At 36.9% G+C, this 13,739-nt stretch overlaps 1 protein-coding gene across 1 annotated transcript in view; it reads right to left on the reverse strand.

Annotated features, from left to right (window-relative positions):
• Positions 1-2,830: 2,830 nt before the first annotated feature.
• LOC108677728 overlaps positions 2,831-13,739 on the reverse strand; it is a 32,845-nt gene continuing 21,936 nt past the window's right edge. Inside the window, exons 2-4 of the mRNA XM_047883666.1 lie at positions 6,558-6,668; positions 5,481-5,706; positions 2,831-5,315 (exon numbers count right to left, since the gene is read on the reverse strand). Of these exons, the coding sequence (XP_047739622.1) occupies positions 4,564-5,315; positions 5,481-5,706; positions 6,558-6,668 (1,089 nt within the window). The 3' untranslated portion in view covers positions 2,831-4,563. The remainder of the gene's footprint in view (positions 5,316-5,480; positions 5,707-6,557; positions 6,669-13,739) is intronic.

Consider the following 13,739-nt stretch of genomic DNA (forward strand, 5'->3'; position numbering starts at 1 on the left):
GAGCAGCTAAGGTGTCAGATTTATTAATGTATGGCGTTATCCCTTGATGTAAACTTTGATTCGTGTTTTGTTCTATTAAATTGTTGGTGTTCCTAAATGTTTATAGTATCCGAGTCAGCGAAACGAACCCCGATGAAGTATACAGACTTCATTACAGTACCAATGAGTCGAACGCGGAATAAGAAAACGAGCGTTGCAGGCCGTTAACAATGGCGTTATGAAAAAACAACGGGTCGCGGTAACTGCTTTCATTGTAAGAGATGGCGGCAGCTCCAGGAGACTTGACGTGATAGTTGACATCAAGTTGACGTCACTGACGAGAATTAGGGTACCTATTATGTAGTATGCGTGCTCAATAAGGCTGGATCCAAGAGATAAATCAGCTTGGCTACGCACACATTATTCGCGTATTACAATTACTAATGATGCCTCTATTGTTATAGTTTCTATACATTACGAAATCATTATACATGTACTGACCTACTTAATTGCTTATCCAGCTGCCATAAGGGTTTAAGCATCTAAAAGTTACTCCAGTCACTTATACTCTGTAGACTAGACACGTAGCTCTCGTACAGCCCGTTCTAAAGATTATTTTTTAAACCTTGACTTGAGAAATCCTTCTGCCCCTGCTGGTGCGAATCGAAAAACATTAATGCGATGAAATGTTTCTGCGTACAGCTGGATGCAGAACAGCAAAGCACATTTTAGTTTATGTGTTGACACAGTAATTTTAGAGCATCAAACTTAGAATGGCCGTATTATTTTCTGTTGATTTGAGCGAAAAGAACAAACGTAATATTTTTAGAGTGCCTAATCCTAAGAAGTACGCTTGGAGAATTGTACATTTTGATGAAATGTTTTCGTTGAAAATTTCTAGTCATAAGAAAATAAGTGTAGTGTCCGGGAGTAGGATTTGTAGATACAAATCCTCATGTGTTTATCAGCAGACCTATAGTTAGCTACGAGTCCACTGTGTCACTGAGAGCAATTGCCTCAGACGCGGAGTCGACAGCTTATACAGCATACTGTATTTATATATATATGTGCCACGAGGGCAAGAACTCAGTGGGCGGAAGTAGAAGTCTGTAAAAGGGCTGGGTACCTTAGTAAGGCCCCAGTAGTTTACAAGTACGACACCATACAACAGTCCTTAGAGCTACTCCGACCTAACGGTCGAAGTCTAAGCCATGTATCTGCCTTTATCTATAATAACTATCCCGTATAACCACCTAGTCTCAAGATAAGTCCTCTATAGAGAAGTGTTTTATACTTATCCCGCACTCACTTAGTCAAGGAAACCCTGTTCTCAAGTTGATCTATTATTAATTAATAGTCAGGCAGCGCTAATGGTGCCTCCTGACAGTAGATCTGCAGCTCAAAACTATAAATATGGCTAATTAGGAGATAAATGTTGGCAGAGCGCCACCATATAGACATATGACATTTAGAGCGTATACTCATTAAACTATGGTTGACCGTGAAGGAACAGCATTCTGATACACTTGGAGCTGTTATGAACAGGTCCCTATTTTTCCACGTGCTTTAGGGACGAAATTACAAAATTATTTTCCATCGGACCACAACATCGTTGTGCTGGCAGGAATCAACGGCTTCATTAGGTGTTTTTTTAGGGGAGCTCAGTCCACTAGAATAGTCTTCAGCCTCCCTAAATAATTGTATATTCATTTATAAGAATCAATATTATTTTTACCCAAAATCGATTCAATATGGCTTGAATTCAAATAAATAATCATACAACCAGTCATTTCTAATTTAAATATGATCCAAGGACTACTACACACAGGACATGCATAGCCTATGTCCAGCCTCTGCTAGCAGAGGCGATCGCCTACACTATGAAAATGCTGTTGTTTTAGTGGAACTATTGTATGAAACAATTATGGGCATATCATTTGTTGATGCCACTAAAACAACAGCATTTTCATAGTGTAGGCGATCGCCTCTGCTAGCAGAGGCTGGACATAGGCTATGCATGTCCTGTGTGTAGTAGTCCTTGATATGATCTTAATTCTTTGGGGGCTTAGACCCCAACTAAAATCTAGAGACGCCCCGGCAGGAGTAATAAATTCTCTCGTTTGATATATGACGTACATCGATGATGCCTTATATAATGGAAGGCAATTTGCACAATATTACCTTTAGCTGGGTACATATTGTTCAACTGTTTACGTACTATGATAAAATTTCTCGTCTGAAAATTGATCGATGGAAGGTTTCTTTTTTTTTTGTAACGAAATAAGTCCATGTATTAACACGAAAACAATTCTGATTTTTAATGTGGAAATAAAAAATGCACAGTTAAATCAACCTCAACTACTATATTATTATTTATTATATTAATAAATTATTTATTATTATATTATTATTTCAATATTTCCTAATTTCTAAACAGATTCAACTTGTCATGTCATGATCATTTTCAGTCATTCAGTTCTTCAGGAGAAACTGCATCTATACGCACAGAGCCATGCGCTGTTGTCTAGTATATGATGCATATTGTAACATAATGTATCTCAAAAAATATTTAATATATATTTTATATATTAATATATCACATTAAAAATTCTAATGAGTCACGATGTAGCGGCGTAAATTTGACGGCACAGAACAGATAATTCATAACAATTCCTTGCTAATCGTATATGGCTTTTGTTGCTGAAGACAATTAAGTATGGTTGTAATTTATCAACTCTGATTTTCATGACTAGCTATGGAGGGTGAGCTGTCATTTATATATAATCTTATGGAGAAGCTTCGGCAGATTGTTCCAAATTTATTATTTTCATCATTATTGTTTTCTTTTGGGACTACGTTCTATGTATTTTCCCAATTAAAAAATTAGTATTGTAATTTTTTACCGTTGGACCTTATTTTCTTTGATTGCAAATTATTTTTTTTAATAGTGAGTACGGGTGCTTATACATATTGTTGCTAGACATAAACAATTACTTATTATACAGTACTGCAGATTTTATTTCTTGACCGCAAATTTAACATTTAGATGTCTTTTACTAGGTCAAGTAATAACAAGTCTTCATTCGTTCAATTAGTATTTTATTCGTTGCACTTTTGTCGATGATAGTAAATAGCAACAGCTGTTTAATCTAGATATATTGTAAAATTCAAACACGCATTAAAGTCTTACTAATTTCGAACGATATTCTAGATAAAAGTAATTCTCCAAGCTAAATTGATTCTTTATGAAAAAATGAATTTAAATTTATATTTTTTCCCTGTGTTGGCTGACGACACCAATCCAACCCGATGGCTCATGCTGTTTAAAAGCAGCACCGTTCCGTTTTACAAGCATCTATTATATTATTAAATTAACGGTCTGTTCTATAAGTATCTACTCTATTATAAATTATTGGTCCGATAAATAAGTATCTATTATATCATCAAAATAACGGTCTGTTCTATAAGTATCTACTATATTATAAATTATTGGCCCGGTAATAAGTTAACGGTCCGTTCTTTAAGTATCTGGAATGAATGGAATTAGATCGCATGCACAGCTTTCGCAACTGACAATTGAGACAATTGATTATTAAATATCGAAAAATAATTTAGCTAAGACATTTATTTATCGAAGCCATATAACACAGCATTGATGTTGTGTTATATTGCAAGTCAATGTATACACTTTCTATGACTGATGATTGCTCATAAAGGATTTCATCAATTTACAGCGCAATTGAGAGTTTTTGCGTAATATATTATTTAAGATGAAATTATTCTCTAGAATTTTCGGTAATACAAATTATGTCACGAGAGTCGGTATTTAAATTCTCTCAATGATAATGATAGATTGCGTTTCTCATGAATCAAGGTAAATTATTTTCAGATATCGACGGTAAAAATAATGATTGGTAGAAATCTCTGCTTCAAAAATTTCCTTATCGATTCGATCTATTTATACTATATACATTAAAAAAATTTCGGTTATCGAAAAATTTTGTAAATAAACCACTAACACGGTATTATAATTTGGTTTTTTATTTAATATCTTATAATCACTCACTGGGGAGGTCTCTTTTTATCTTCCTTACAACATAGATTAATGGAGAACGTCGTTAGGGATCGATTAACATTAACTGGACTAAATAAAAATTGATCAATGCTGATCAAACTCAGATCATTGAATCGACACAAGCCTTTGGTCAAAACTCATGACTCAATTGTTCGAAAAACGGAAAAATGTATTTAAAATATATAGACAAATCAGCGTACAATTCCGTTAAAATTTGGCTAAATAATGACAGAAAATTCTCGGAATAAGCTCGTAGCTTTTAAATTATTTAAATTTTATCTGTATATACTTCCTGTTCTATCAGAACGCCATCAGCTTGACAGAATACAATAATTATTTGCAGGAATAATTATAAAGAGGATCAATTAATTCTACCTTTAAAAATTTATTTGCAAGGCTTCGTGAGCCTCCGAAAACCGTCGCAGCCTAATTTCATTCAATCAGGCATTACTGAAACATTTAAGAAAACAATTGCGATTGCTTGATGATTGGTCACAAAATTCCGTATACTAATGATGCACGATACCATTGAGCCGTGACCGCACGCTGTTCATCTCTTCAGGCCTAATTTTGTAGCGATCTCTGTCTTTATTGGCCAGGTTGAAGGACTCCCTGTTCGTTGTGGGAGGTTCGATGGAGTCCTTAGGAGGCTGGTTTGGGAAGTGCGGTACTGGCACGCCTTCTTGTAACAATGCAGGTCGTGATCCTGAAGGAGGTTTCTGCTGCTGCTTCGGTGGTCTGGTGATCTGAGGTTTTGTTGGTTGTGGTCGAGGACGCGCCCGAACTCCTTGAAGGAGATTAGGAATTGTTGGTAGCGTCAATGGTCGTCCTTTTTGACCCGTGCTTTGAGGCTTGGCAACCACAGGTCTCAGAGTGTGTCGTGATGGCACAAAATTTGCCCGCGGTGGTGAGGTTCCAGGTGCGGTAAAATGATTAGCGTGTGGCTTTTCTGCAGGCTTACCGACAGCAATGAAAGCTGATAAAGGTTCTGAGGAAAAAGAAGTGTGGGAACTGGCGGAATGTTTCACAGGATGGTTGTGAGGATCGAAGTCGGTGTGGACAGGTTTGCTGAAAGGCTTCAAGTTACTATGCGGCTTACTACCGAATTCGTTCCCGACAGCTATTTTGTTATCGAATTTGGGTATTCGGTGATGAAACTCCGGGTTGGAGTTTTGCAAGGACTTGGGGTACGTGATACCCGATGACGGGGACGCAGCCTTCAAGCCGGGCACCACCGACTGCCCAATGGCGGGCGCTTTGCCTGCAACGAAAGCAAAAATGACTCCACAAAGTACAAGCTTCACGAGTAATCGTGGACTTCTAGGAAAATTACAGCATAGCTCACCAAAGCCAGGCGAGAACGTGATGGTGTCAAGAAACAATACAGAAAACAATCGAACGTCCATCACAAACAATATTGCCTCACCGATGTGGCCTCGGAGAGAGGGGAAGTCAGGATGCTGCTCGAACAGAACGTCTGCAAGGAAGCCCTGGCCGTGCTTGGCCTTATAGGTGACGGTCTGGAGGCGGTGGTCGGGGAGAGCTACTCTGAACCTGCCTTCGGTGAGCGACCCTGAACTCTGCTCGCGACGGTCGTGCCAAGTGCCGTGGTAAGGAGCGTCAACCTCGAACTCGAACGCGTACGGCCGTGCCTGGATAATCATTACGGTTACCTTCTTGCTCACAATCTTTTGTGTTACTAAATAAAATTATTATTATTATTAACCTCGAACTCGAACGCGTACAGCCGTGTCTGAACAAACATTATGGTTACCTTTTTGCTTACAAGCTTTTGTTTTACTAAATAAAATTATTATTATCAACCTCGAACTCGAACGCGTACGGCCGCACCTGATAAATATCTCCAGTTATTTTCTTGCTTACAAGCTTTTGTGTAACTGAATTGAAATATTATTTTCAAATAATTAAGATTACCAAACATTGAAAATTTTAAAAAGTCTTGGCTATGGGTTAGGAATATGTGAAATGTGTGCGAAGTGTAATAGTTATCTATCTTATAACATTCCAATCGCTGAATTTGAGATTTAAATATTTTCATGATCCATTGAGTAAGATTAAAATAAAATACCAAGAATCTGTGATGAGGATTCGACGAGAGATTATCAGCAAACCACTTTAATTATTTAATAAGTCGGTTTTTATTTAGTAAAAAAGATAGGGCGAATAAGACTTTCAGAAGTTCTTGTATGAGAAACTTACGACATTTGAAGCTTATCGATGTAAAAAGTCTCAAATCACGAATTAATGACAATCGCCATACATGAGAAAACGAATAAAACAAATTCCATGTAAAAATCGATAAGGTAAAAAATCAGTATATTGCAATACTCAAAGGGATTTTTGAATGTAAGTAAAAGCCATTAAACAACAAGCTTCAACGATTCAATAAAAAGATTAATTTCAATAAACATGTTATAAACCTAATAAATGCATTCAACTCAGTAAGTTTTTAAATGCAGCAACACGACAGGTTTGTCAGCACCTGCTCGCTGCTATCGTGATACACGCGCGGCTGAGGGCTCCAGACGGGCGTCGTGTCACCGCTTGCCAGCGTCAGCAGCGCCGCTACATTCAACAACATCAACTTCATCATCTGCACATATCAAATATTATTTAATAAGTAAATAGATTTAATCAATATAATTATATCTTATTATTTAATTAATAGATACTCTGAGACGTAAGATGTAACTTGGATTATGAATTTAATGCACATGACATGATTTCAAATTTAGATATATCATTCAAGCACTGGGGGCGTATTATTCATGGTAATTCATGTAACTGGTTATTCTATGGTGTAAGATTTACATGAGTTAAAGACAAGTAATGTTATAAAAACTGAAATATATGACTATTTACTGATTTTAATTTGCGAATTTTAATAATGAATGGATTCATACATTCATAGCTATTAATTGTAGCTTTATTATTAATTATGAATTCTCTCAATTAAACAAATAATCATAAGAAGTCTTCTGCTATTCTAAACTGTTTGAAAAATTCTAGCGAAAACTTTCTGAACGGAGATACAGTGAAATAAATTTTTTTACTTCACTGTATGTCCGTCCAGAAAGTTTTCGCTAGAATTTTTAAAACGTTTTAGAATAACCAGAAGATTTCTTATGATTAGTTGTTTAATTTAGAGAACTCAGAATTAATAATAAAGCAACAATTAATAGCTTTGCATTTATAAATCCATTCATTATTAAAATCCGCTTATTTTTTAATGTATGTATGATATTTTCCACAGAGAGCAACCAACACCATGAAATATGTTTTGTTGGAGTGACAGAAATATTGTCGGTCAAATTATTATAAAATTCGTCCCCAACTGCCCTCGAGCCATGTCTTTTAATCCAATTCTGTCGACAAATAAGAATCAATCTTCCACAAATCAACAAATCTCTGGATTCTCCACATGCTGTATTTCTTTCGCTTCACTCTATAAATCTACGGTCACATTTCATGGGGATTTTTAGTATAGATAATCGAGGGGAAATTATCCGTCCTATCTCCCACGGCTCTCTCCCACGCTCCACGTGAATGTTACTCGTGTTCATTATCCCTGCTGGACGTTAAACGAAAGCGCAAGTATTTTATCTGCGCGGTTGCATGGCAGAGAAAGAAAGCTGCGTCGCCGCAAGGAGAACTAACGAGCTCGCCATGTGGTGCGAGACTGACGCTTTAATTGCACGCACACGTAAGACTTTCAGTACATTAACGCGAGGCGAGACATCAGCCTTGCAGGGATACGTTTTTATATCATTTAACATCTACTCGTGTATTGGTACAATGAGTCATCTGTATGGCCTGGCCACAGAATTTCCTTGTAAAAACTGGCACTCTTATTACGTGAGGATTTATACCACAAAGAATTGATGCATTGTCTTCTACGCCGGTATTTTGTGATGTGATCGTATGCAAAATGTACGTACCAACGATCTGAGATCTTTTACCGATTAGAGTGTTTAATCTTTCCAAAACCGATAAGAACTTATTAAATTATTATTGAATAATAAAAAAGTTGCAGTAATAAAAAAGTGTTAAACCCTTTAGAGCCTGGCGTCACCCTCTTCTTCCGTCATCCTTTTCCTTCCCCGAGATGTATCTGAATTCTAAATTATTTGGAAGTGAAAGTGAAAGCTACTAGAACATAGTCAGACGCTGCACAAATGGTTAAACTGTATCCTGCAGCACATCTGTTGTTCGAAAGCTTTCTTGTGAGAAATTCGACTCATTGCATGCCCAGGGACTAAGGGATTAGCAATAAGCTGATGATTGGCAACTGAATACTTGGTATAATTGATGGTTCTGATGCTGAAAGAGGTTTAGTTAATTCGAGTCGGATTATCCGGCTTATCTCGAAGATATGCTGGTAAGAGTTGTCTATTACTGCTGATGATCGTGAATGAAGGTTAAGATAAAACCAAGAAAACATAGACATACCAACGGCCTGTTTGTTGTATGCAACCCACAGCGTTCATAATTTTGAACAGATGTTCTAATTTTGTTATTAGTATAGTGCAATTACAATCACAAGCGATTTAAGGTGCGATTGTTACGATTTTTTGACATGTAATTAAATCTGGATTAAAGAGGGGATATTTGGATTGAAAAGGCCATGAGGAAAATTGCGATGGTTGTCTTAAAAGAGCTATAACCGTTTCCTCATAACTACGAACCGATTATTGCTGTGCATTCTGCTTTTACAACAACTGGAGAGACCATCCAAAGTAATTTAAGTTATTTTGGAGATGACTTGCATGCTTTTATAGTACAGTTGAAAATAAACCAGATTTACATTTTGCATCTGGTGAGAGCAGATATTCTCGTGTATTTTTCAATAAGGAAAAGGGATAAGGATGCAAATGTCTTTTACGGAAGGAGATTATCCCATTTGTATTCTTGATATTTCGTTCTGTGTTTATAGTACATGAGAATCAATATTGGTTTAATAACTAAGTAGCGCAACCGACCTTGGCCGTGTACGGTGACAATAGGCTGGTTTAGAATTATTATGAAGTGCTTCCTGTATAATTTTATTTATTATGGAATCACTCGGCAGGGGACAAATCGGACGATCTCAGCGGCTGATTACTCGGTGCAAAATGAATGATATGTGATGGAGTGGTTCACGAAAGCCAGATTTTAAAACGTATCGTGATGATTCAATCATCGTAAGTGACCGCAAAGTTAGTGAGAATAAAAAGACACTCACATAACCCTGTGGAACGTACGCAGCTAAATTTTTTGAGGCATTGACAGATGTTTAGTCTAACTTGTCGTGCTCCCAAACGTTGCACATTATTTGAAACCGTGTTCAAAAATCAGATGCATTATCAAACATATCCTTCATAATTAAGGTACATAAAAATCATTTATAGGAATCCTTTATGCATGAAATTTGATATTCATAGAATTGACAGAGGTGCTAAGACATTAATTAGAATCGAAAAGGCCAATTTCCAACTCTCTGGGAGTATGATCCGTGAACCGTGAGTTGTAAGGTCCTATTGCGAGTGTGAATTAAAAGGAGCCAGATGATGAAATGATTTTTTTATTTAAGTTACACAATCCATTTTCAAACTAATTTACAGGTATGAACTATGAGATTTATTACTTTTAAGTTTTATATTCGTACTGTGTTCGTAGAGGCACTTTAAAGGTGAAAATATGATCAGTATTATATAGTGTAATACTTTGTAGTTTTGTTTTCAATTAATGTTTAAAACTAGCTCTACTGCCAAATAACAATCACTTTAATCGCCGGTACGAAGCATCCGTGGTGCTCAAAATTTAAATGAGCGAATTGCAAGAAAGCTGAGGGTTAAATCTAGTATTTGCATCTGATATTGGCGAGGAAGTGTGACGTATGTCACAACATACATGTAGTGAAGAACTTAGCACGACCTCTTGGGCGTCGGAGATTTTGGGTTCTCGGCTTTGGAGTTTTCGCGGTAACAGCAGTGACTTCACATAGGTACTAAAAAATATTACTCAGCACTCATCGCAGTGAGTGACAGAGAGCGCATTTTCTCGTCCACGAAAACGTGAAGTCACGGACGGACAGCCAGACGGAGAGACGGACAGACAACGGACAGACGGACGGACATGGCGAGCACAATAGGGCATTTTTTCCATAAATGAGAAAATGCGCTAAAAATTACCTCCGTTCGTCAGATCCGACACTCGACGGAAATGCACGAACGGTCTCATACGTGCACGAAGCAAATGTACTTATTACATCACTGTCAAATAAAGCCCTAATCGATCGGTGATGAAAATGTCTGATTTTTCAGCACTGACCAGCGAGAACTTTATAGACCAATTCGGTGAAATTCTCAACAGTTTTCACTCCTGTTACATCTATCAGTGGTGGTAAAGCCTTTGCTAAATGCTTAGTGCATTATAATTGCTAAGCATCTACCGGTTTTATCTACGATACATCAACTGCACTCTATGCCTTTGTATTTGGTGGTAACGTGGGCCGTCATCGTGGCAAGTGACGGTATTCTTTGCAGATCTAATTAAGCTTTACATATTCTCATCACGTGGTGAAATGAAGTTACTAATTTATTAAACATATTAACTTGATCTAAACTTCTGCTCCTGCTAGAAGTTGCAAAAATTCATTTTAATAGACATGTAGACTAATAAATGGAGGTCTGTGCATAAATCGTAATACGACCCATATGGTAATGAAACTGTGATTTATTATCCATATTTCGACACAAGAGTCAGTCAAGTGCCAAATTTATCATTATTGCATATTGTATTATCAAGTGCATGAATTATTTCGCCACACAAATGCAATGAATCGAAATAAATTGATAACATTTTGTTCATTTCGCAATTATTTTCTTCCCAATGAAGTTAACATACCGATAAGAGACAATGAGCCATCACGCCTCCCTAAAGATATTTGTAGACTTTCCTTGATACCCGCAGCGTTTCTGGTAATGAGAATAAAGATTCTGCGCACCATGCGAAAAAATAAAGTTGTTTTATTAGGCAGGGCAACATCTTTGTTTGTCAAACTTGAGATGTAATTGAAAAGTTCGGAGCAATGCATGATTTCCTCCCTTGCGAATTCAGAACGACGCATCTCCCTTCTGGAGCTTTGAAACATCGGTTTGTGCCAAGGACGGATGAATTGGTGGCGGTTTAGTTGCGCCAGGTCATTTTTTGCTGACATGTGATAGAGTGCTAGATCCTTTATAAACATTGGAAGAATAGTAATAATAAACCACACTTGATTTTATATAAAGAAAACATGAATGAGCTTTGCACTGAAAGCTTTCATTGCGTGAACTGTGCTATACTACTTGCTTTGATTCGCTGACTCCCAAAGCGGCTGTTAACATTGATTGAAAAGCCTGTCATCGATTCCTTTGTGGTTATTAAACATGCGAGCTCGAGTGAACCTGCGTACCAACTTCAACAATGGCTTGACTGTATGGCGCTAAATTGCATGTTCGTATATAGTCCACCGGAACGCCCTGAAGACGGGATCAATTATATTGCCAAGCGATTGCAATTGTCTATAGTGTTGCGCAATAGTAATTCAGAGAGCTGAAGCATATGTAGGTAACATAATTATAATTAGCTTTTCATTTCATGACATCATAAGGATTTAACAAATGATAATTGCTTCGATGTAAATGTGTTCCGCGAAATAAAAACGACAAATATTTGAAGGATTTCGTATTATTCGCGTAAGCTGAAGACTGAATACTCGAAAATGCACAGAGTAACGGAAATTTATTATTAACTGTACATTAATACATTTGTTAAACATTTGGACAGTGGAAGAAATTTGTTCTCGCCTCGTCATGAATTACAAGGCATTCAATTGACAGTGAGTTAATACGGTCAAGCAACTACATGCTAATTACGGTATGTGTATTGTGACGACATTTAAGTTGCGATAAGGTCCATAATTAATGAAACTCTATAGGTTAAACTGGCAGGAACAGTTACATCCAGTTACCTAGCTGGGTCTGCTTGGGCAAATCAATGTAGAAGGCGTCTAACATACTTTTCCCTATTAAAATAGTTTTCACATATATCGGTTCAAAATATCCAACGCGAACGATTCGAAATTGTCTGTTATCTGCTGCTCTTGTTTTAAAAATTCACTTTATAAGAACTATTTGGAAATGTTACTTGATCTGAATGTTTCATTTATTTTTTGAAGTGACCAGTTCTATAGGACGCGTGCGACCTGACCCTCGAACGCTATAATAATTGCGTAATGTATATATGATAATGTAATAGAGGCGTAATTGCGCAGTTAAGTTAGTGCAGCTTGTGACCAATTCATATATGACCAATTGTCGGAGCAGTTGTTGCTTCACAAGCAGTGCTCATATTTTCATTGATCGCTACTGCATCGTAACTTAATATAACTATCTAACATAATGAACTCCAGTCAGATCATATCATTCAATGTTGGAGTTTCAATCAATTCGAAACAAGTTTCTAATTGCTCGAGTTTCACTTTTTCAGAATTTGATAACAAATCCGTGAAGTGAAATAGTTTCAGATACCGTGCATACTTTAAAGGTTTTTACGTTTTGGTTTCGAAAAAACGCTGATGAGAGACGATCTTGCCTATTGCTCTCTATATTTTTGCGTTTATCAAATTGATTTACCAAACAAAAGCCAGATCAAAAGATCTAAAGAAACTCGAGTGAATTATATGCTAGCTCCTATAGCACGGGAGAGAAAAGCAAATTATGATAGCACCAGACACACCAAAATGCAAAGAAGGATGTCATAGCAGGAGCTACTCGTACATGTTCCCATAGTCGTGTTCTCCCCCTATAAGGTGTCAGGTGGTAAAGTTTTTTACTTGGCTCGATTTTAGTTCTAATCTAAGGCACAGGAAACGAAAGAGCGGCATCTCTAAATAATAGAACTAAATCATAATAATAGAAAAATACTGGTTAAAATATTGTGCGAACATTAATTAATATATTTTTCATAAGGATCCAGTTGAACGAGCGGATGTAACATGCATGAAGTTGAAGGAGTTCTTTTTTTTTTTAATTTGTTCACAAGATAAAATTATATTATAGAAATAAATATGCACATCAAGCACTCGACAATGTGTGAATTTCCAGATAACTTTTATTTCATTTGCCCGGATAATAAAGCAACAAACTAAAAGCTGCTGGACGTTCAGAGTTATTTCTGAAAGTATCAGTGAAACATTTCCTACGAGGATTTATTGCGCTTCAGAACGTCGCTCAGGAGAGAACGTTGAGAATGAGTGGCTCGTATTAAGCATTTAATACCTTGTAATGTATGCGAAACCAATGCCAACAAAGCGAAGTTGCATCAAAAAAGCGATGACTCAGCTTCCACACAGCATGACTGAGCATCATGTCAACATGCTTGACGTACAACGACTAGAGTTTCTCTGCGCATCTCGAAACAAAGACTACTGCACAACCCCACAAGACTTCCATTCCCACATTTGAGCACATCGATTTTAACTGCAGGTGTTCAATAGTGGGTGGGCTCTCAGAAATTTTCACATCCTACAAAAATTATTTCGCTTAGAGGCTGTTTTCACTTTACCTATTCACGCATGCGATTTATGCCTCTGAGTTTCGGTGGTTCGAAAATTCTCGCATTTGATAACTTTGAAACTTGA

This window comes from Hyalella azteca, unplaced genomic scaffold, assembly GCF_000764305.2.
Source record: "Hyalella azteca isolate HAZT.00-mixed unplaced genomic scaffold, Hazt_2.0.2 contig13440, whole genome shotgun sequence".
Taxonomy (NCBI): Eukaryota; Metazoa; Arthropoda; class Malacostraca; order Amphipoda; family Hyalellidae; genus Hyalella; species Hyalella azteca.